At 41.0% G+C, this 23,096-nt stretch overlaps 1 protein-coding gene across 7 annotated transcripts in view; it reads left to right on the top strand.

Moving 5' to 3' along the window:
* CPVL (carboxypeptidase vitellogenic like) overlaps positions 1–23,096 on the top strand; it is a 127,089-nt gene that overhangs the window by 64,325 nt on the left and 39,668 nt on the right. For 6 of the 7 annotated variants that reach the window (XM_027573890.1, XM_027573892.1, XM_027573889.1 and 3 more), the window contains 4 exons: positions 37–159; positions 666–797; positions 5,787–5,885; positions 7,491–7,664. In XM_027573890.1, the coding sequence (XP_027429691.1) occupies positions 37–159; positions 666–797; positions 5,787–5,885; positions 7,491–7,664 (528 nt within the window). The remainder of the gene's footprint in view (positions 1–36; positions 160–665; positions 798–5,786; positions 5,886–7,490; positions 7,665–23,096) is intronic. The other variant, XM_027573894.1, reaches the window with a different exon arrangement.

Genomic DNA, 23,096 nt, shown 5'->3' with positions numbered 1-23,096 from the left:
ATTTGCGATGGTTCATTTTCACATCTACCCTCTCAGTCGTACGCAGGGAAGTACGTACCAGCCCTCGCACACTATATCCACACCCTCGGCCCTATGGCGACAACGAAGATCAACCTGAAAGGAATTGCTCTTGGAGATGCGTATTCTGATCCTGAATCAGTAGGTGTCTCCTTTTTCCTTTCCATTCTGCCCTTTAAGGAGATTAAATCCCCTTTAATCCAATGGAGGCTCCTCAGACCTTAGAGACCTAACTTGATGGAGGGAAATAATGTTGCCCGGTTGACTTTCTAATGAGTTAAAGCTTTCTCATTTTCTTTATTTTTTATTTTTTTAATTTTATTTTATTATGTTAAAACCTTCTCATTTTTACCAAATGTTTTAAGGTGTCAACTTATTATGTCAGCCTAGGTTGGATGTGAGTGTGAACGTGGGGCATGCGCGTGCGTGTACGTGTGATGTGTGTGTATGTTTGGGGTACGTGTGCGCATTGTGTGTGTTGTGTATGTGTGTGTTCTGTGGGGTACGCACACATGTCTAAGTGTCTTGCTTGGCTAATTCCCACGTGAGTTTGACAAATGACAGAGGGTTATTTCACCAAGCAAGCAGGCTTCCCTAACTTCTCTCTTTCTCGCCCTGTGTCGTTTGTGTTTCTCTTTTCTCCTCAGATCATAGGGGGCTACGCCACATTCCTGTACCAAATTGGCTTGTTGGATGAGAAGCAGAGAAAGTACTTCCAGAAGCAGTGTGATGACTGCGTGAAATACATCAGGGAGAAGAGGTGGCTTCAAGCCTTTGAAGTGAGTTCTGGACCTGCGTTGCCTGGAGCAATGAGAACCATCTGAGCCGGGTCCTCGAAGCATCGTGGTACTCAGGCATTTTGTTGTTAGAGAAGGTGTAGCTGGTACGCTGATGAGGCGGATGAGTGCGGGCTCAAAGTGAAGGAAAGAACCGTCCAGGTCTCTTTGAATTTACTTTGGCTGTATTTTAAACCAGCGATCGCCTTGGAGTGTTTATCTAGCTATGTCTTTCATTAACTGTTTTGATTTCTTTAAATGCTGTGTAGGCCCTAAAGGCATGCCCTATCACAAGGAAATCAGAGGAAAGGCGACCCAGAAAGTAGATACATATGCTTCAGCATATGCTCAAAACCCTTCAGAAGGGTGATACCCACACACGGCCTTCCAGCTGGAGATGTGGCCTCAGTGTGTGACAAATGTCACATGTTTCTGTGTGTCAGGAACAAAGATGATAAAGTCTAGTGATTTGAAACTTTTACAAAGAGCTGTTGGTATTTGTAAATATTGTCACAATGCTCCCCTAAAATTGAATTTGAGAATCAAATAATATGGTTCTATTCCTTGCCCTTTTTGTTGAGATGGGGGGAGTTATTTAAAATCTGAGACTATACTAAATATTAACATACGGGAGTTTGAGTTTTTGGTTTGGTTTGGTTTGGTTTTGCCAGTGCAGACAAAGATCGTGTATCACTTATCTTTTTTAGGTTGTTTTGTTTGTTTGTTTGTTTGCCACCTTTACCATAGAGCCATCATGTTTCACATATTAGTAAATGAGGCAAGGATTGCATTTGGAGGACTTTAGTGTTTTTGTTCTTGGGAACACATCCTGTACTAGTTTACCTAATGGCATTACTGTTGTTAAGGCTGAGGCCTGATATTAATAGTCTTCTAGGCACTGCAGGTCAGCTGGTTCAGATCAAAACAGGAGGCATACAAACTCAGGGAGAATGGGGTAACAAGGTTAAGCTCCATTTAACAAGCGGGGTGCCTCGCCCTGCCTGAAATCCCCAAAGCAGTGAATGCCCTTACCATCAGTTCTGACAGCAACAAGATGTGCAGCTGAAACCATCCCTCAAGATGCCAACAGCCTCCCGTGTGCCTGTGCCAGGACACCTGGTGTGGCTGCAGAGTGCGGATTCAGAATTTCTGTGCAATTGTAAATGCAAAGGAAAAGGGATCTTACGGGGACATGTAAGATCCCTCTTCGATGTGCAATGACACTATTTTCAGGTCTGGTTTTAGGCTATCTGTTTAGTAGGCAGAAAGGGTAAAAGGATTGAACCTCTAGAATTTAAAATTAATATCAAATGTTACATCATGTGAGACCAATTGGCAAGTGAGAAATTTAATGTGTTTTTGAAGAAACATACAGGGATTAAGTGATGTCAAGAGGAAGAACATCTGATGGACCGTAAGGGGTAAGGAAAGCAGAAAGATGTCCTTGCTGCATGCTGCAGCAGCCTAAGCACCGGCAGGATTAACGAAACTGTTGAAAAGTTCAGGTCATTTTGTGTATTCAGAGGTAATGAGAAGCTGGCCCATGAGGTTAGAGCTCTCCCAAACTAGATTCATCAGAAAACAAGGCAAAAGGCACAAAAACCCAAAACAAAACAAGACAACAACAACAACAACAACAAACCTAGGAAGGTATGCAATGTCTCCGTGACCATTGATCCAATATCTGGAGTGATGAGTTCACTTAATAATCTTTGTTTTATTTTAAGGGAAATAGATAAGCTGATACTTAGGAAAGTAAGCCAGTAGTGGTAGAATGTGTTTCAGCGTATGTAATAGAAGGCTTGGAGAAATCCTGAGACCCGAGAGAGTACAATGTCAAAATCACAAGCCTAAATAATAAAGCCTGTTGGATGCTCTGATCCCTTAATATGATTTAGTTAATAAAAAAGCAGTAACTTGGAGCTGGAGGGAATTTTATAGACTGTCTTCTGCCCCTACACACATGCACACATCCACACTTCACTGATGAGGAGGCTGAGGCCAGGAGGGACTGCATTCAGTGGCCAAAAACCACGTAATAGACTGTGGCAGGCCTAGGACTGGAATCCTTCCGCACCCCCACCGACTCCCACCCTGGTATTCTCCAGTGGTAACTTCCATGCAGTCTGTAAAAATCCTGGAACATTCAGACATTCTGCAAGATGCACCCATCTCTGGCCCTGTATTGTCCCCCTTGCCGTGACAATGTTCTGGATCACAAAGTTCTTTCTGTGAAACAAATTTTGACCAAAACCTGGATCTCACAGGTCTTGACCACCCACCTCACTTGTTTGACAAGAAATGATTTTTGACTCTTTCTGAAATCAGATCCCCATTTTTAAGGGTAGAATTTATATTCCCATTGGTGTTGAAGATAATTTCTTTTTTTTTTTTTTAAGATTTTATTTATTTACTTGACAGAGAGACACAGAGAGAGAGGGAACACAAGCAGGGGGAGTAGGAGAGGGAGAAGCAGGCCCCGCGGAGCAGGGAGCCCGATGCAGGGCTCAATCCCAGGACCTGGGATCATGACCTGAGCCGAAGGCAGACACCCAACGACTGAGCCACCCAGGCGCCCCTGTTGAAGATAATTTCTAAGGATAAAAAAAAAATGCCACCTATATTCAGGACTACCACTAGCCTATGGTGTTGCCTCTGGGTGGACAAGTTAGAAAAAGACACCTTCTCTGAGTTGACAGAGTCCTGTGGATTCAAGGTTGGGCAAGTGGATGCCACCATTGTGCGAGAATAAAGATGGCTGTTTCTCCAAATGCAGCCCAAGTGTGGTTATCCAGCTTGGCAACCAGCACTTTGGCGGGTTCTCTACCCCTCAGCCAGGCATCCCCAATGCAGTGCACAGTGCGCAGCCAGTGGTCCTGAGTGACCATAGCATTTCTAGAGCATACTTACTACTCCCCCCGCCTTTCCACAAGGACGATCCTTTTCATACTTGGTCTCTAGCCCTGTGGCAATAGCCACTTGGATAAATTAAGTTGCTTCATGTTTGGTAAAGAAGATTAATCTAATAAAATAATGGAATTTTATATTAAACCCAAATGCATGGCCAGAAAGAGGTGAAGACTAAGAGAGACGGCAGTCTGCCCCTTGGAGAGCTAGCGGGTGGGGGGTGGAGCATGTAGGCTGGAGAGGCATGGCCTGGGCTTGAGTCTCTCCTCTGACATTATTAGTGAGGCATCCTTGGTAAGTGACTTAACCTCTGTGTGCCTCCGTTTTCTCACCTGTAAAACTAGGATACTACTGTCCTGAATTCTTACCATGTAAGAAAAGCTAAAATCATACCTGATCATTAGTTTTGAAAATGTGTCAAATTCATTCTTTTTACAAGAGCCCCTTACAGACTCAATATCCTCATGCCAAAACGTCCCGATGTTCTCAATCTCTTTTGTAAGTATTCCCTTCATCTTCTTGCTCCACCCAAAACCTGCTTCTCCCCTGCTGCTGTCACTTCCCCTCTCAAGCAGGGGCTGTGTTCTGTCTTAGCTACTTTGTACCACTTGGTTCATGGGTAGAGTGGGCATCCTTCTTGCTCCTCATTGCTGCCTTCAGATCATGTTCTGTCCCTCCAGAAGCACTGAGCTGTGACTCTCACATTCTCACATGATCCCACCCATCACTCCTTACAGTTACCTACCACCCTCTGGCTTTCTCCTTCCCATCCCTGATAACGCCTCACTGTCATTCTGTCTCAAGGGCATCACGCTTGTCATCATTTCTAGTGATTGCAGTGTCTGCGTGAAGGATCCTTTCAATACCTGGCCCTTCAGTTCCTTAGTCTCCTCTCTTTCGATGATCTTATTCTCCTCTTGACCTTAGCTGCTCAGTCTCACTACAAAAAAAAAAAAATCTGACAATCACTCCACAGCCTCAGATCCCCATCACGCCATCTTACTCCTCTGAATGTACCAATTCAGAGAACAGTCCTGCAATCGCAGTCCACTGATCCCACTCCCGAGTCATGATCCTTAACCCTTCAAGTCTCAGTTTCTTTCATTACCCAACTGAAACTCAGGTCAGCCCAGCTCCTTTGGCCAAACCACCATCCTGGCTAAAAGCACCTGTCTCCACATGACTAGAGAAGGGCATACAACCATGCTGACTGCCCTCACCTCCGCTGATAACCAGTTTTTATTTTTTTTTCAAGATTTTTATTTATTTATTTGAGAGAGAGAGAATGAGAGATAGAGAGCATGAGAGGGAAGAGGGTCAGAGGGAGAAGCAGACTCCCTGCTGAGCAGGGAGCCCGATGTGGGACTCGATCCCAGGACTCCAGGATCATGCCCTGAGCCGAAGGCAGTCACTTAACCAACTGAGCCACCCAGGCGCCCCTGATAACCAGTTTTTAAAGTCAGAAGTCCCAAGGGAACTTCCGCCAGTTCCAAGCACCGGCAGGTATGTCTGTAGCCTCTGCCCTCTCTCCTCGTACTATGGGTGAATGGTCAGTGATCCATGTTATGTCAGCCCTTCCTTATGAGGCCTTTGGGCTCACTGTTTCCTCTGCCTGGAATGTTCTTTCCCTAGATGTCTGCATGGCTCACTTCCTGCCTTCCTGTAGGTGTCTAGTCAAATGCCACCTTTCTCAGTGAGACCTGTGTTCCCCCCTCCCTGCAGTGCACCTTGCACTCACGCCCACACACACACGCCCACACATGCCGTGACACTTCCTACTCTCCTTCTCCTTTTTAGTTTTCTCCTTAACACTTATCACTCTCATACTGCATGTTTTTCCTATGAGTGCTTGCTTCTTGTCCCCCTCAAGGATATAAGCTCCGGGAGGGAGGACTTGCGCTCTCTTGTTCCCGTGGCTGTGTCCCCAGTGCCTGGGACAGTGTCTAGCCCAGAGAAGAGATGCAATAAATGGTCACCGATGAAACGATGCAGGAATGAGAAAACTATTGAATCAATGCAATGACGAGTGCCTGTGTGTTTTTACCAACCCTGATGTTTTCCTCCTCTCTCTCTCTCCTGACCTAGGTACTGGATAAACTACTAGATGGTGACCTAACAAATAACCCTTCTTACTTCCAGAATATCACAGGATGTCCTAGTTACTACAGCATATTACGGTGCGAGGTAATGACAACATTTTTAAAAAGAGGATAGTGTTTGCTTAAAACTTTTGGCAAAACCAGACTTCTTCCCATTTGAGAAATACTATAGGTGACTTTATACTAGATAAATATGTCCTCACTGTATTGCATTATTTGGTCTACTAATCTATAGGATTTTCCCCTCCCACCGATGTTGTATATGTTATAATCTGACCATCAAGAATGTCTGATATTCCAGATAACTCAAAATAATCTCTGATTAACACAATTTACCCCCCTCCCCCCCCCCCCCCCCCCCCCCCCCCGTAGAGCTTGTTATACAGAAGTTCTTTTGTCAAGGATTGAGGCCAGGATTGCAGTTCTGGGTATTAGGTTCCAGAACGCCAAGCCTGTAGTGAGTTTCTTGAAAATGTCCACATTATTTGTTCTATACTTAAAACAGCTTGGATAATCAAAACTGCCAAAGCTTTTAGGAAAATATTTGCTTTGTCTTACTTTTAACTTAAGATGGTTTGTGCACTTAGTATGGCCCTCACTTCAAGTCCTTTGGAATATTTCTCAAAATATTCAAGTAGTTTTCTTCCATAAAAGTAGGCCAAAGTTGATGTCTTCTGTGCAGAATTAATCAAATCAAACAAAAGGAGCCAAGGTGGGTATTTGGATTTGTATCATCTTTATCTAGTGTGTATGACAATACATCTTGTTTTTAAAACTGCCTCATTTATGAACTATTTTGTAAATAAAATATAAAGCTAATTTCATTAGAATCTGCCAACCCTGTGGTTTTGGATTTAGATTCTACCAAGAGAAAAACATATGGTAGGCAAGAGAGAAACAGGATTTGTAATCACATTTCTTTTTCCTTTACAAAGTAATAATTCAAAAGATTAGCAAAAATTGAGGATGCACAAAATTGTTGATCTCAAATTCTTTTTTATCCTTTTGTAATTTAAAAAAAAAATTTATACCTTTTTTAGTATGATGAATATCATAGACTTTACAATATCACAGACTTTTATGCACATTTTTTTTGAGTAAGGCTCATGGACAACTTTTCTTTTGTCTCATGTCCTTCATAAAGTCATCTGTTTTTACACTTGGCATATTTCCCCCCTTCAGTTATGGTTAGCTGATTATTTTATTCGTGTGGTTTTAATAAACAGCAGAACATGGAAAAGAAAGCCTCAGCTTTTAACCCACCAGACCACCACCCTGGCTCCTGTGGTCCATTTGACTTTTGTCCCATAGAGCCTCAGACAAGGAGCAAATTGCTTTTGATAATCTCACCTCTTCTTCGTTTTCCCTGTGTTTGCCTCAAATGGGGTCCTTGAGGTTGAGGGGAGTCAGAGATTGTAGAAGATGACTTACCAAGAAAGGAAAATCGAGCATTTAAATGCAAATGGGGCACTGGCTCTGAAAATATCAGATCATCCAGTTTTGTTGTTAGTAAAATGTAAATTCCCTCAGAACCCCCAAATTAAAAATTTCAGTGTGGAGACCAGTTGATAGTCATGTCTCATCTTGTTCATTATGGTTTATGTTAGGAGAAATTTGCAGCTTTCCCAACATGCTGTTCCTGCCACCCAGTCATGTTCCCTAATATTTTTCTGATGTCGCCTTCTGCCAGGAACCTGAGGACCAAAATTACTATGGGAAATTTTTGTCCCTCCCACAAGTGAGGCAAGCCATCCACGTGGGAAACCGAACCTTTAGTGATGGATCCGAGGTTGAAAAGTACATGCGAGAAGATACAGTAAAGTCCGTTAAGCTCTGGTTAGCTGAACTCATGAACAATTACAAGGTAAGAGAATTACTTCAGTTAACTGTCTATTTCAGGAACTTTTTAGATTACCCAGAGTGGAAGTGACTTTCTCTTGTTTGTAATTCAACTTCTGCCATTTTGTTTTTACTTTTAGGATATTTTCCAAATACAAATAACAACCCTCAGACTGGTTTGATTTCTTTGAATTAAGTTTTATTTTTGCCTCCTAATTAAGTAACTATCCCTTGATAGTTTCTTAAAATGAAATTCTCTTTGGCACATGCCACGTCTCATCATTTCTGGAGAAAAGAAGTACAGCAGAGCCAAGATGACTGGCCTTGTGGAAGCCAATTTTGCCTTATTGCTTGCTTTATAATATTAATCCCAGTGAAGTCAGGGGTAAATGAAATCAACTGGTTATTCCAAAAAGTGCATTTTACCTCATAATTGTATTCATTTCCATTGCTCTGTAACAATTTTTTCAGTATCTGCTTTAAGCCTAAAACAGTGCTAGACTGTTAGCTTGAAACAATGAATGAGAAAAGGTCCCTGTTTTGAGGAGTATAAATTCAAGCACTTCGTTTATCTGAGATGTTCTGCCTGATTTGCAGCTGGAGGTACCCAAGGAAAGTAAAAGCATGAAGCCCTGAAAATGCAGGCAGATGGGGCATGGACCCTAGAATTTTCACCATGAGGGAAAGATACCAAGAGCAAGGGATGTAGGGAAAAGTCATCCTATGAATTTCTTTCCTGCTACTACTATTCTCACCTCCTCCCCTGATCTTCCTGAGCTGTTATCCTCTGTCCTAGGCCTGGTTTGTGGGGCACCTCCACAGGCTAAGTGTGTTTATGATAGAGGGCACCACCACCTGAGATGAGCCACCTCCTCTCTAGTTCCTGGCAGACGCAAGAGTAATGTTAGAGATGAACAAAAACCAGGGCAGCCAATAATCAACACACCTTTGTATGAATTAGAAAAAAGACAGCCTCCCCTCAGGATTCTTTAGTTCTATTGGTCAAAAAATTCTCCTAATATATTACTTTAATTCGAACCAACCTCTTTACTACCATTTTCTGCCATGAGGAATACACATGTCTACAAGGTCTATGTTAGGAATACTTTCCCTTGGGGATTGTTCTGTGTACAGCCGTCAGTACTATGCGGGGAGTCCATCGCCCAAGGTACCCTTACTAGATTGTGTTCTGAACTATGCCAGACCTCGAAGGCCCATGTTTTGGTGCTGTCTCTAGTACACAGCTCTAGTTGAGTCCCTCGACATACAACCCTTATTGAAAAAAAATCTAAGGTCAATGGCATGCAGCCTACAAACCCATTATAAATTTGCAGAATTTGATGAAATACTTTCTAAGAAAGAAAGAGTCTAGCTAGATGAGGTCAGAATTTCAACTGTCCTTGTATTTGGTTCCATCGGGGTTCTGAGTGCTTGCCTACTAGGAGCCTTCTCTGCACACCTTTTTTTTTTTAGAGAGAGATTTTATTTATTTCAGAGAGAGAGAGAGTTCATGAGCAGGGGGGAAGGGTATAGGGAGAAGCAGACTCCCCGCTGAGCAGGGAGCCCAACACAGGACTCCATCCCAGGACCCTGAGATCATGACCTGAGCCAAAGGTAGATGCCGAACCAGCTGAGCCACCCAGGCGCCCCTCTGCACACCTTTTTAAAGCACTTAGTTGGTTGTCCTTGTCTCTGAGCTCTCAGACAATGTTGTCTCTACTGCTGTGGCCACATTTAGCATCCTGGAATGTCATTGCAGGCTGTCCATTCCAACACCAGCCTGGAGCAGATGTCAATTACCAATGAATGAATGAATGAAAAATCTGTTCTATAAATTAGTGCTACATCAAAGATATATCTAATAAATTTGTCCGTGATTCATTAGATATTATCTACAAATTCATTAGGCCAAAAAGAGCCAAGCACTTGTGTTTTCAAGACATAAACAATGGGCTATAATATAACATTAAAGAATACGAAGTGGGGGTTTTTTTTTTGAGTGGAGAGCAGATAAGGAAGTTCTACGTACATTTTTTTGTGCCTTTGGGAGATACATTTTCTCACTGTCTAAATCTCACTAGAATATGATTCTTTTCTCAGCCAAGGGAGGATAGGGAGGAACATGCAGCTCACCTGATGATAAAAACTCTCCTGATACTGACTAATCACCATAGAGTATCCCCTTGATTGATGAAGAATATATTGATTAAAATGATCCACTATTTCGATATGTAAACATCTCTGTCCCTGTTTCCCATGTATCTTAACCCTACCAAAATGAATTCCAATGAAATCAGAATATTCTTTAAACTTTAAACTCCTAATCAGTTGTCAGAAAAAAAGAGGATAGATTGGTGGTACAGATAAACCATGCTTCCATAAAGAAAGAGAACAAAGTATGCAGTCAGTCTGAGCACAGACCAAAAGTGACTGCTGCTGAAACAGACTACATATTCATTGCTACAGCTGATGTTGCCTACTGGGCAATGATTATCTTTGGCTTGTTGTCTGTTAATGGTGGTGAACCCCGATGTATGTGCAATAGAATCAGAATAACCTATGTTGTCTTAAAACATTAGTACCCTCAAAATTATATTTATGCAAGTCTCAGTGCTAATTTGTCATAGAAAATAGCATACATGTTTCTATTCATAGGAACATGGACATCTTTTTCCAGTACTAGATTCATTTTAGGCAATGTGGAGTATCTCTGATGGCCTGAGGAAGACCTTCATCAGTTTCTGGGAACTAAGAGAATGCCTGTAGCACATCAGTTTCTGTGTGAGCTTCAGAGAAACATAATCCTTTTCTTGTAATGACTTACAGGGAATGTGTACTCAAAGTCATTCTCTTCCATTAACTTCAGATGTTTGGGCGGTAAATTGAAATATACTAGCAGTTTCCAAAATAAGTAGGAGAAGAAATAACCCGTTGGACTATTGGAATTCTCATGATTAAGTCAGATTACAATACTATCAGGATTTTTAGAGTTAGCTGGGTCATAAAGCATGATGGTTATGAGCATGGGTTCTTAAATATTTTGAGTTTGAATTCTGGCTCACCATTCACTGGCTGTGTTCCTCTGGAGGAAGATAACTTATAACCTCTCTGTTCTTCAGCTTTCTTATCTGTAAAATGGGGATAATAATAGTACTTATAGGTGAGTTCTTTGAGGTTTAAATGGATTACATATGTAAAAACACTTAGAATAATGACTAGTGGTTAGAAAGTGCTTGAAAATATAGGCTATTACCAATGATGTTCAACAAATTTTAGCGATAGTCCTTAAGCACATGATACATACAAAAGTTATATAAGAAACCCTGAAAAACACAAAAATAAGAAAGACTTAACAGACTTTTGGTTTCCAGTTCAGCATGTAAGAAGCTTAGAATTTACCACTCGATCTGAAGAATAAGTAAAAAGTTAACCAAACTGAAAAGTCAACAACTCTTCTTAGATCTATGAGAGAAGTGAGGTCAGAGGGCAAACTACTTCTCCACAAGTTGTAAAGAGGCTGATACAGAGAACCACAACTTATCTGAGTAGAAACTTCCATAGTAACCAATGCCAAGGTAGAAAAACCTGAACTGTAAGTTTTTACAATAGGAAAATGAACAACCCATTAAAAAATGGTCAAAGACCTTAACACACCCAAGTCTTAAGACCTTAACCTCACTCAAGAAGATATACAGATGGCATGTAAGCCTTTGCAGAGATGTTCAACATGACATGTCATCAGAGAGTTGCAAATGTAAACAATGAGATGCCACTACGCACCTATGAGAATGGCCAAAATCCAGAACACTGACAACACCAAGTGCTAGGGAGGATGCAGAGCAACAGGAACTCTCATTCATTGCTGGTGGGAATGCACAATAGTATAGCCACTTTGGAAGACAGTTTGGCAGTTTGTTGTTTGCTTGTGGTTTTGTTTGTTTTTTTTTATAAAACTAAACAACTTTTACCATATAATCCAGTATTCACACTCCATGGTATTTACCCTAATGGATTGAAAAATCATGCCTACAGAAAATCCTTCATGCAGGTATTTACAGCAGCTTTATTCATAATTGCCAAAACTTGGAAGCAAGAAGATGTCCTTTAGTAGGTGAATGGATAAACTGGGTAGTGTAGACAATTAGACAATATTATTCAGCACTGAAAAGAATGAGCTGTCAAGCAATGAAAAGACATGGAGGAAACTTAAATGAAAGAAGTCCATATGAAAAAGCTACACACTGTAGGTTTCCCACCATATAAGATTCTGGAAAAGGCAAAGCTATGGAGACAGTCAAAGGTTAACTTGTTGCCAGGGGTTAGGGAGGAGGGTGAAGTGAATAGGCAGGGCACAGAAGATCTTTAGGGTGGTGAAACTATTCTGTATGATATTACAGTGGTAGATCCATGTCATTATGCATTTGTCAAAATCCATTGTCTATATACCACCTCGAGTGAACCCTGATGTAAACTAGGGATGTTGAGTGATAACAATGTATTAGGGTAGGTTCCTGTATTGTAACAAACGTACCACTAGGGTGGGGGAAGGTGATGGTGGGGGAGTTTGTGCATATGTGGGGATAGGGGAGAGAATGGAACCGGTCTCACTTTCTGCTCAACTTTGCTGTGTGCCTAAGCTGCTCTAAAAAAGTAAAGCTCGTGAATTAAAAAACAAAAAAGACTTGATTGTCTGCCTAGTGAAAGAGATAGATACCAGTATAGTTGATAAAACGTAGACTCAATTTCTACTTCCAGCACAATGATAGAGTAGACACTGAAAGACCCCTTCATTGAAACACAACTAAATTCAGATGAAATTGCAACAAATATAGTTGCCATGCTTTTAGCAAAAGAAGATCTCAAAGTGAAAAAAGAAAGCAGAAACAAAGGAAAACAAAGATAGGGAACTGAATTCTGTGGAACAGGAGCAGTAACACAGGGTGGCCCTAAAGATCAATGTCCTCAGCTCTGCAATTAGTGACTGGACCATGGGCCCAAGTAAGGTAAAGTTGCTGAGCACAAAAATGTGCCAAGCCTGGGACACGTGAGGGGCTAAATGGTCCCGTGTTGGTAGTGAACTCTGGCAACCAACAAAAGCAAATACACAACACCTGGAGATATTTGGGGTTTTCAGATTTTTATTAGCTAAGTTCAACACAAAAGTAAGCTCATTATCAACAATCACCCACTCTGCAGGTAAACAGGCTCCCATTGCTGAGGATAAGCAGAAACAACTACAAAAGATGTGAATATCCAAGGCACTGCAGGTATCGGAACTATAAGGGATAGAAGATAACTAACTAGGTATGAAATATTTAAACACATAGAAAAGAAGTTTAAAAATAAGCAGTAAACAAAGAACCATCAAATATGGCTAGGCCAACCTGAAGGAGAAGCAGTAAGAACTGTTAAAAATGAAAAATACAGTTGTTGTATTTAAAACCTAGTGCTTGGGATAAAGATTAGACATTGCTGCCAATAAAATTCACAGATTAGAAGAAATTAACCAAAATGAGACATAGTAAGACAAAGAAGATTTGGATAATATAATTAGCCAGCTTGATCTAATGAATATATATAAACCTCTAAACATAATAATTAGCAAGTCTCAAGTATTTTAAAGAATTTGCATCATACAGTCCATACTCTCTGACCATATACCATGAAATTTAGAAATCAGTAATAACGATATACATACAAATACCCCAAAAATATAAATAAAAATGTAAATCCATATAACTTGTGTATCAAAAAAGTTATGTTCAAAAAAGGATGAAAACTACATATATAGTGAATGTTAAAAAATAAAAAATTTTTTTTCATCCAAATAGATGCAAAAAAGTGGATTTTTAATAAAATTATAACACATTTACGATAAAATTTTTAGCAAACTAGGAATAGTGTCTGTATTAGTTTCTTACAGCTGCTGTAATACCATTACCACAGACTTGATGGCACGAACTACAAAAATTTATTTTTTCACAATTCTGTAGGATAGAAATCTAACGTCACTTTCACTGGCCTGAAATCAAGGTCTCAGTGGGGCTCCACTCCCTCTGGAAGCTCTATGGGATAATCCATTCCTTGCCACTTCCAGCTTTTGGTGGCTGTTGGCATTCCTTGGCTTGTGGCTACATCATTCCGATCTCTGCCTCTGTGGTCACATGGACTTCTTTTGGTTTATGGTCAAATATTCTTCTGCCTCCCTCTTATAAGGTTACATGAGATTACATTTAGGGACCTCCTAGATAATCCAGGATAATCTCCCTATCTCAAGATGCTTAACTTAATCACATTTGCAAAGTCTGTCTTCTTCCTTCCTTTGTACCTTTGTTCATTTGTTCCTTCCTTCCTTCATTTTTTATTTGCTATACAAGGTGGCATTCACAGGTTCCAGGGAGTAGGGCTGGGTATCTTTGGGGAGGAGGAATTACTCAGCCTAGCACACAGTATGAGACTTTCTTGACTTGGTAAAAATCTACCAAGAGCCTACAATAAGCATTATTCTGTTTCATAAAACAGAATACACATTGCTTTAAAAATCAGAGTTCATTATGGCATCAACAAATTTTAAAAGATGAATGGGGGAAATTCCAGTTACTAACTGTGTAAAGAATAATGGAATCATGATTTGACAAATAGTATGGTAAAAGTTGTTTCAGGCAAGAATCACCAATGGATGCTAAATTTAGTGAGTGAAACTGTGACGAGAAACGGTATCAACATAGTCCCAAAGTATTCCCCTTCAACATATTTATGATGAAAAGAAAATTAGTAACTTTACAGTAGAGAAACCTAGCATATATGAACCTAAGTTAACCTGGCATATATGACCTAAGTTAACATTACCGTTAATGGGACAAATCAACATTATAGGCCTCTGATGTATTACACTAAGAAGACACAGTAACATTAATGTGATATTCTTCAGAAAAGCATCTAACAGGAATTTGATATGAGGAAACATCAGACAAACTCAAATTGGGGAACATTTCACAAAATAATTGCTAGTGCTTGTCAAAAGGTCATGAAAGACCAAGGAAGAAGAAGAAGGAGGAAGGAAGAAGGAAGGAGGGAGGGAGGGAACGAAGGAAGGAGGAAGGGAGGGAGGGCAGGAAGGGAGAGAGGAAGGAAGGAAGGGGAAACAAAGAAAGGGAGAGAAAGAAGGAGGAGGAGGAGGAAAAAAGAAGAGAAAAAAAAAGAAAACAAAAAACAAAAAACCAACCTGAAGGACTAAGGAGACTTGAAACTTGAATATATACAATATGTGACCTAGAACCAGAAAAGGATTATTAGGTGACAAATGGAAAATTTTGAATAAAATCTGTAGAATAGAAAATGGTTTATATCAATGTTAATTTTCTGGTTTTAATGATTTCTGGTTATGTTAGATGTTAATAATTTGAAGGCTACCTAAAGGGTAGGAATTCTTCATACTATTTCCTAACAGCTTTATTGGGGATACAGTTCACATACTGAAGAATTTACCCATTTATAATGTTCAAGTCTGTGGTTTTTCGGATATTCACAAATGTTTGCAACCATTACCACTATTTAATTTCAGAACATTTTGTCACCTCCCAAAAAATCCCTTATCCTTTAGCAGTAACTCCCACATTCTCCCTTTCTCCAGCCCCTGACAACTACTACTCTACTGTTTCTATGGATTTGCCTATTTGGGACATTGTATATAAATGGAAGCCTACAATATGTGGCCTTTTGTAACTGGCTTCTTCCACTGATCACAGTGTTTTCAGGTTCATCCATGTAGCTACGTATCAGTACTCATTCCTTTTTATTTTCAAATACTATTTCAGTGTATTGATATGCCCCATTTTATTCATCCATTCATCAGTTATTCCCACTTCCTGACTATTACGAATAATGCTGCCGTGAGCAGAAGAACACGTAGAGAATAAAACACGAAAACAAGCAAAAATAAACAATATATTATTTTGAGATACATGCATAAGAAGTAAAACCTTTTTTCAAAAGTAGGGAAATTCTAAACGTAAATCTCAGGGTAGTGGTTCTCCCTGTGGGGTAGACAGAGGGTTGGGACAGGGAAGTACTCTGGGTAGATTCACTGATACTGGTAACACACTGGTTCTTAGGGTAGCTGGTGCATTTGTGAATGTCTGCTTATGCTTCCTAATGCTTCCTAACCTACAGATACAGTATAATAATTCCTTGCCATATATATAGTATATATAATATATATAGTATACATGTATATATAGTATACATAATTTTGAAGGAGGCAGACTGTGCTTTGCAGAGATTTAACTGACCATGTTTTTGAGCATGTGGACTGCTTAGTATGGCCATGCCTTTAAACTCCCTCAGCATATGACAGAGATTTGCAAGGCATTATAGGGGAGACAAAGACACTTATCTACTCTCACAGAGAATTCAATCAATTTTCCTCACGGGGAGACATTGATTACATAATCCAAAATAGTAGGTAATTAAAATAATCTTTTTCTACCTCACCTTATATGCCCATTACTGGGCAATAAATTTACCTTACAAATCATCTTCTATTCCAGCTCCCTGATATTTCGTGTTAAGGTGTGTTCAGTGTCATGTGTCAAGCTGCCTAGAATTTAAATTTTCCCTCACTCCCTCATCTGTAAAATCGTATTTGTCTCATAGATAATAAGCATAATAATGGCAGCCATGTTACCTTCTTATTCACCGCTCTATGCAGGGCACCTAGCACAGTGTCTGACACGTAGTAGGCACTCAATAAACTTTAATGATGAAAGAATTGTCACGGTTGGGGGGGTGGTGCCAGGGTGGCCCAGTCGGTTAAGCATCTGCCTTCGGCTCAGGTCATGACCCCAGTGTCCTGGGATCGAGCCCCATGACTGGCTCCCTACTGAGTGGGGAGCCTGCTTCTCCCTCTCCCTCTGCTGCTCCCCCGCTGGTGTGCACTCTCTCTCTCTGTGTGTGTGTCAAATAAATAAATAAATAAAATCTTATTTAAAAAAAAAGAAAATTTAATTGTCATGGGAGAAAGGAAATAATGTCAGAGGGCTTCACAGAGAATAGATGTTGCCTAATACATTTTACTTCCTTTAATTTGCCCTTCTGCTACCATTCTGAAACTGCATTTCCACTCTGGCTATAGTTTACATTGCTCCTTTAGCTTTAGAAGCACCTGGGAAGCCTCAAAAAAAAACAAAAAAAAACTAATCATCGCCCGCTCCACCAAAGGTTCTGATTTAGTTGCCTGGTATAGCGCCTACCACATAGTAGTGTGAATAAACTTGGAAGGAAAGGAGGGGAAAATAGGAGAGAATGATAGAAAAAAGACAGGAGGTTTGTTCATTTATACCACAGCTGTTTTTACAATAAACTCAGATTTTATTTTAGTAACTGCAGGTAATTCACCAGTCTGATTACCATTGATTACGTGTATTATGTTCCTTTCTCTTTAAGCAGCATTTTTTAAAAACAAAAACAAGTACACTCTCATACATTGATTATAAGATGTATCTTGACTCTTAAAATAATAAAATGTGGTAGGGAGTGGAAAGGGTCTCTCTAACTAGGAAATGCAGCCCATGATCCGTAACAGCTATTGGCTTTGAATAGCCTGTTCTTTGTAATGCTCCACACCCTGGTCCTTTAGCCCTTTCTGATAAAGAAGTTACACTGTTCTTGTGATGATTCTTGTTAAAAAAATTTTTGAATATGTTTTTAACCTCCCTTTATCTGGTTATAGTTCTTGCCTTCCCAAAAATATATGAGCTATATAAGTGTACATGAGAGAGAATGTGAGTGTGTGTGTGTGTGTGTGTATTTCCTGTGTGAAACCATTATTTCAACCAACATATATATATGTTATATATATATATATATACACCTAAAGGCCATTTGGATCAAAAGCAAAGCTTTGTCCTTGGATTTGAAGTTGCTTCTGTTGCTAAGTTGTTTGGAAGGCCACTGCAAATTCAGGAGGTACCATCTCCAAATGCCAGTTCCTCCCTCCACGTGCTTATACTTTTAAAGGTTGAATTGTCCTGGGGGGCTTAGTTTGTGGTGTTTAAAAGTTCATCTTGTCAGGAAATTGTAAATATAAAGTTACTTTTCCCTGTCATTTCTCATTCTGCAGCTCATTAAATTTCAGCTAATTGCATCTTCAAAATTCAGGATCCTAATTGTTTCTCAGCTCTACCACCAGAGCAAAATCTTAACACCCAGGTCGTTAGAGTTCTCTTTACTTATCCCAGGCCATCAGAAGATCTTCCTTTAGAAATGGGCAGTGCCTGATTAATGAATGTGACTTAGAAGTTTGAAAGGTAAATATTTCTAGTAAATCTAACTCATTTCAGCGGTCATTCTAATTGCTTGTGGCATTTTCCTTAACGACATCTTCTAATGGTAAAATGGCAATCATGGCCAGGAAACGAGATTTGACAAATAACAATTTCTAGCATACAAGCAAACTTGGAACGCTTAAATAGGTCTGATTCTTCAACTTTTTAGGTGGACTCTAAGCTTCCATCAAAGCATGATGGGAAGAGTCTGGCTTTGTTGACTCTAAGCTGACGTGATCACTGGACGCTCCCTCCCTTCCAAACCCTTTGAAGACAATGAAGGGATGTCAGGACCATTCTATGAAAAACTTCTGGGAGGAAGAAGTAGCTCCCAGTGAAGCCTAACTAAAGACAGGGAAGCTAATCCTGGGACATTTGTTTTATGTAATCATAGCCTATAGAAAAGCAACTGCCACTTTATAGGCAAATAAAAATAGCATATGTCTGAAAACCAATTTCTACTGCAGACTTCCTTATGAATTCATTTTACCTGTTTCAGTTATAATCCAAGTGCAAGCAAGAGCGGCATTCATTTTTTTTTTTTTTTTTATGAACGGACTTCTACTGGGCTTCTTTAATTTTTAAGCATTTCGATGAAGAAAGGGGAAAGAGAATACCCATAAATTATGAAACAGACTTTGATTTCACCCAAACCTGCCATGCTTCCGACACCTTTTCTTGTTTGTCCTTTAAATTTGCGTTGGGATGAAAGGTTCGAATGAGAACCAACACGTATTTTTATTTTCTCTTACTTATTTCTTTAAGCTGTTTGAAAATATATTCTATGTGAATTGGTTTGTTTTCAGTTGCTTTGCCTGGGGAGCACCGTCATTGTTTTGCAAGGGCTTTATTTTGTCGTCGCGTGGCGCTCAAAACATTAGAATGTACGTTTGTGATTTATGGCAACAGGAAACGTAGAATTTAATCTAGAGTCACCTAAATAGGGCAAGGTGAGGGCGGTATGAGGAGAAAGATAATAAATGGCCATACCATTTGGCAGGTAGCCTCCACGGATCTCAACATCAATATGCTGAGAAATGCATATTTAAATCCAGTTGCTATGAAAGCCAACTACTATGAATACAGGCAATTATATCAGTTGAGTTTACGTTGAAAAGATAAATAGGGAAAGAGTGGAGAGAGTCGTCCTTTCCAGATCCAGTGAGGAGTGTCTCTTGTGCAATAACCATCACCACACTGCAGTAGTTTCTCCATCTTTCGTCCTCACCCCATAGTATGACAGGAGAAGGTGCCAAACCCTGACACAAATGTTATAAAACACTGGACTGTGGGAAACCAGGGTGTGCCCACCACCATCCTCTGGGGAGTGGGAGGAAAATAGTAAAGTCTTAAATTCTTTTAATTTTAAAAAAAGAAAATTAAAAAAAAAAGGTCTGCAAATTTTAATAGTTGGATTGGCACTGGGCGCCTATTTGATCTCTATGTTAAAGAGTCACATATTTAGCTGGGCTGGAGCCGAATGCCCAAAGCCAGTGTTTTGGTTTTTCTAACCTTCGCCACATCATTTGAGCCCAGTGGGCCCACAGCCCATTGACTCCAGGTTTAGTGCTTTTTCCGCTAGAGTTTCCTCTTCTTCCATCTGAGTATGACTTAATTCAGTGGCAGTTGACCTGGTCTGTGGGTCCAAAAGGGGAGGCAATGTTCACACACTTGCCGCTGCCTGAGGAAACCACAGTTACAGCCCCCGGGGCTCTTCCAGAGCCGTGGTGTCACTGGATTGGCCTGCCCTGCTCTGTAGAAGTTGCCCGGTCACACCCCTGCCATGGGTCAGTCTGTGCCGTCAACTTGATTTTTATGAGCAACTCCCATGTCTTGTCACTGGGTACCAGTCTACAGGGTTCCTGTGCTGAGTGACATGTGACTGGATGAAAACTGGAAACTTCAACCAGGCTTTTTGAAAGAAGAGCAGGGCAGGCACCCCTGACCTCCCTATGTCTTGACTCTCCTCTGTCTCCCTGGGCTCCGTTCACTCTGAATATTCATGTCTGTTTCTTCATCCTCTTCAGAGTCCTCATATTTATTACAGTGATTTGCACAATCCTTTTGAGCTTATTCTCTGGAAAAAATAGGCAAAAAGTGCTTTACTTACCAAACAAGGGGGAGTTATGTTTTTGGGAGGAAAAAAAAAAAAACCCAAACCAATTGCACGCTCCTGGAGTGGACTTTGATGGAATATCACTACTGAGAGTATGGGGAAGAGAATCTTGCATGTAGCTGATACCAGGTTTCTCTGTGTAGGTGAAAACATAAAGAGCACAGAGCATCAGTGAGACTTTATTTATTTATTTTAATTTGGTGAGGACAAGGGAACTGTATGACCAGGTACGTGTCTTCTCTCATGAGGACATCAGCCTGGTTGGAAACTTTTCACTAACTTTGCTGCTCCCCTGGGGACTGCTGAAAACAGGTGAATTAGACTTTTAGAAGTGGCTTTTCTGGTTCCTTGGATGAGTCCCTAATTACTCTTAGTCTTCTAATATAAAAGGCAAAGTAATCCTCATTTGCAGAGAACTAGAACTTTCTCAGGCTGGAAGGGAAGTTTGTCATGGGAGAAGAGAAAGCCGACGGGTTGACCTGTGTCAAAGGCCAGCCAGAATCCAGAGTGGACTGCACCTTGCTGAGTGCTCTACCCCTGGGGTAGCGGAGGGCCTCCCTTCCCACTGTTTGTGTTCCTTTGGGACCTTCTGAGCACTTCCTTTTTTTTTTTTTTAAGATCTTATTTATTTATTTGACGGAGAGAGAGGCAGCGCGAGAGGGAACACAAGCAGGGGGAGAGGGAGAGGGAGAAGCGGGCTTCCCGCGGAGCAGGGAGCCCGAAGCGGAGCTCGATCCCAGGACCCCGGGACCATGACCTGAGCCGAAGGCAGATGCTTAACCCACTGAGCCACCCAGGCGCCCCTTCTGAGTACTTCTAAATTGATGCCTGTTGAGGTTGTTGGGCATTTCTCCTCTGGCAGACCACCCTGCTCTCTGTTGATCCTTGGGATAGCTTCAGCAGGGAGGTCATTTCCTTGCCCTTCCCGCGCAGAAGGGAGGGCAAGCCCCAGTAACACTGCATAGTGTCAGGGCCTCCACTTCCCTTTTTTCCCCTCTCAGAATCCTTGGTGGACCCACTCAGATCTATAGCAACGCTCTTTATGTTTGAACTTGAGTGACAGGGATGTCGAGGAGCGGGCGGCTGGAAGGGCACTTGACGACAAAGGGTTTTCTACAGCTCCTATCTATTGCCAGAATAACTGAGACTGTAGGGACGGCTCCCACTCCTGCACATGGACTGTTTTCCGGTTTCCTGAGTCCAGCTCAGTGAACTGCAGATTGCTCCTTTCGGAGTGGCTATCCTTGGAAGTTGTGTCTGTCATTTGGCAACTGTTGACAAAGGGACAGATTTTCTTTGCAGGATCGACCAAACCCAAGGTATACGTGCCTGATGTCCAAGAGAAATATAATACAAGCCACTATGTGGTTTTAAATTTTCCAGAAGGAACATTAAAAATATATAAAGAAACAGGTGAAATTAATTTTAATAACATTTTTGTTAACCCAGTATACCCAAAATATTATATCTACGTGCCATCAATATTAAGAAATTATTGAGATATTTTACATTCTTTTCTTTGTAGGAAGTCATCAAAATCCAGTGTGAATCTTAGACTGATAGCACATCTCAATTTGGACTAGCCATGTTCCAAGTGCTCACTAGTCCCATGTGGCTGGTGGCTACTATATTGATTAGTGCAGGTCAATACCTGTAGACTTAATTACAGTATTTTTTATTTGTTCCATGGGACTGTTTCTTGTTGGTTGGGGTGAGTGCAAACGTATACTCACTAATGAAGTCCATTTAATAATGTGGGAAAGGAAAGAATTGGCTCCCTGGCCTCCCTTTCAGTAGAGTAATAACATTGGCAAGCATGAGACAGTCTTTGGAGATGACCCTTGGTGTGATCTTGAAGCTGGCATTCGGAGAACCAGGGAGGACAGTTCCTCTCTGGAGAGACTCGTCTGGGAAATGGACAGGCCTGCTCCTGGGGCAATTTCAGTTCCTTAAATCCAGTTATTGTGAGGAGGGTCAGAGGAGACTCTTAAGAGGTTAGGGAATCAGAAAAGGGCTCTGAGGGCAGACTCTGAAACAAGAAGCCAAGCAAGGACTCCCCTCGAGTGGGCCCCTACTGGAGGAAATATATTATTCTGGGTCATTATTAGAAGTAATTTTAAGTGTGCTATTCTAGTTAAATTTCTAGTAGTTAAATTTTCTTTCAAAGAGCCTTGGGTTGCAGTGATGGCTTACTGGATCCTTTTCAAGTTGGCTTTGCTTCTTGTTCCCCTCCAAAAGCAACTGAATTATTTGGAGTTAAGTTGCAAGTAAGCAGGAATAATTTTCTTTGGCCAAAAGACATTATTTGTATAATCGCTGGATGCTCACTCCAACTTGTTTCTCCACTTTCGTTTTTCTTTACTCGTCTTGGCATAACCAGCTGGTGGGGGAATGGCAGGCACATGGGGGTGTTTATTCTAAGTTCATTTTCCCTCTTTCTTTGTCTTCCCTTCTCCTTAAACTTGAAAGCAAAATATGTCCCTTTTGAAGAACAGCTTGGTGGCAGAAGTGACTACTGTTTCATTCGGTGGTTGCGTTATTTTCCCACCAGTCTTCTCTAGGCAGGCCCTGAGGACTCCGGCTTCCTGCAGTATCGCCAGGAAGAAGTAGGGCCGAAAGTGCAAGCCATGGGCAGCTGCGACTGAGACATTGTCCGTGAAAGGATAATCGCTCTGCCTGCCGTCGCCAACATTCTGGAACATTATCCTCCACAGCTCAAGTTCAGTTTCTCTTTTGCAGTCGAGGTTTTGGGAAACCCTCAGGAATTGCCCTAGGCTGAAGGGGATATTAGCGAAGTTAATTCTCTTCTGTTCAGGAGAAAGGCACCGGTGGGTCATGCTAATTGCCTCAGGCAGAAAGAACTCCCGGCTACATTGGGGTTTGTAATAGAAGAATGATAAGTAAGGCAGCCAGAAGAGGAAGTGTGGAGGGCTGCTTTGTGGGAGTTTCATTGATTTAGCATCTGTAGGGAAAGCTTCTTTTCTAAAAGAAAAAAATTTTTTTTGATTAGTGCCCA

Source organism: Zalophus californianus, chromosome 12 (assembly GCF_009762305.2).
Source record: "Zalophus californianus isolate mZalCal1 chromosome 12, mZalCal1.pri.v2, whole genome shotgun sequence".
Taxonomy (NCBI): Eukaryota; Metazoa; Chordata; class Mammalia; order Carnivora; family Otariidae; genus Zalophus; species Zalophus californianus.
The sequence above is the reverse complement of the archived record's forward strand: the minus strand, read 5'-3'. Positions and strand labels throughout refer to the sequence as shown.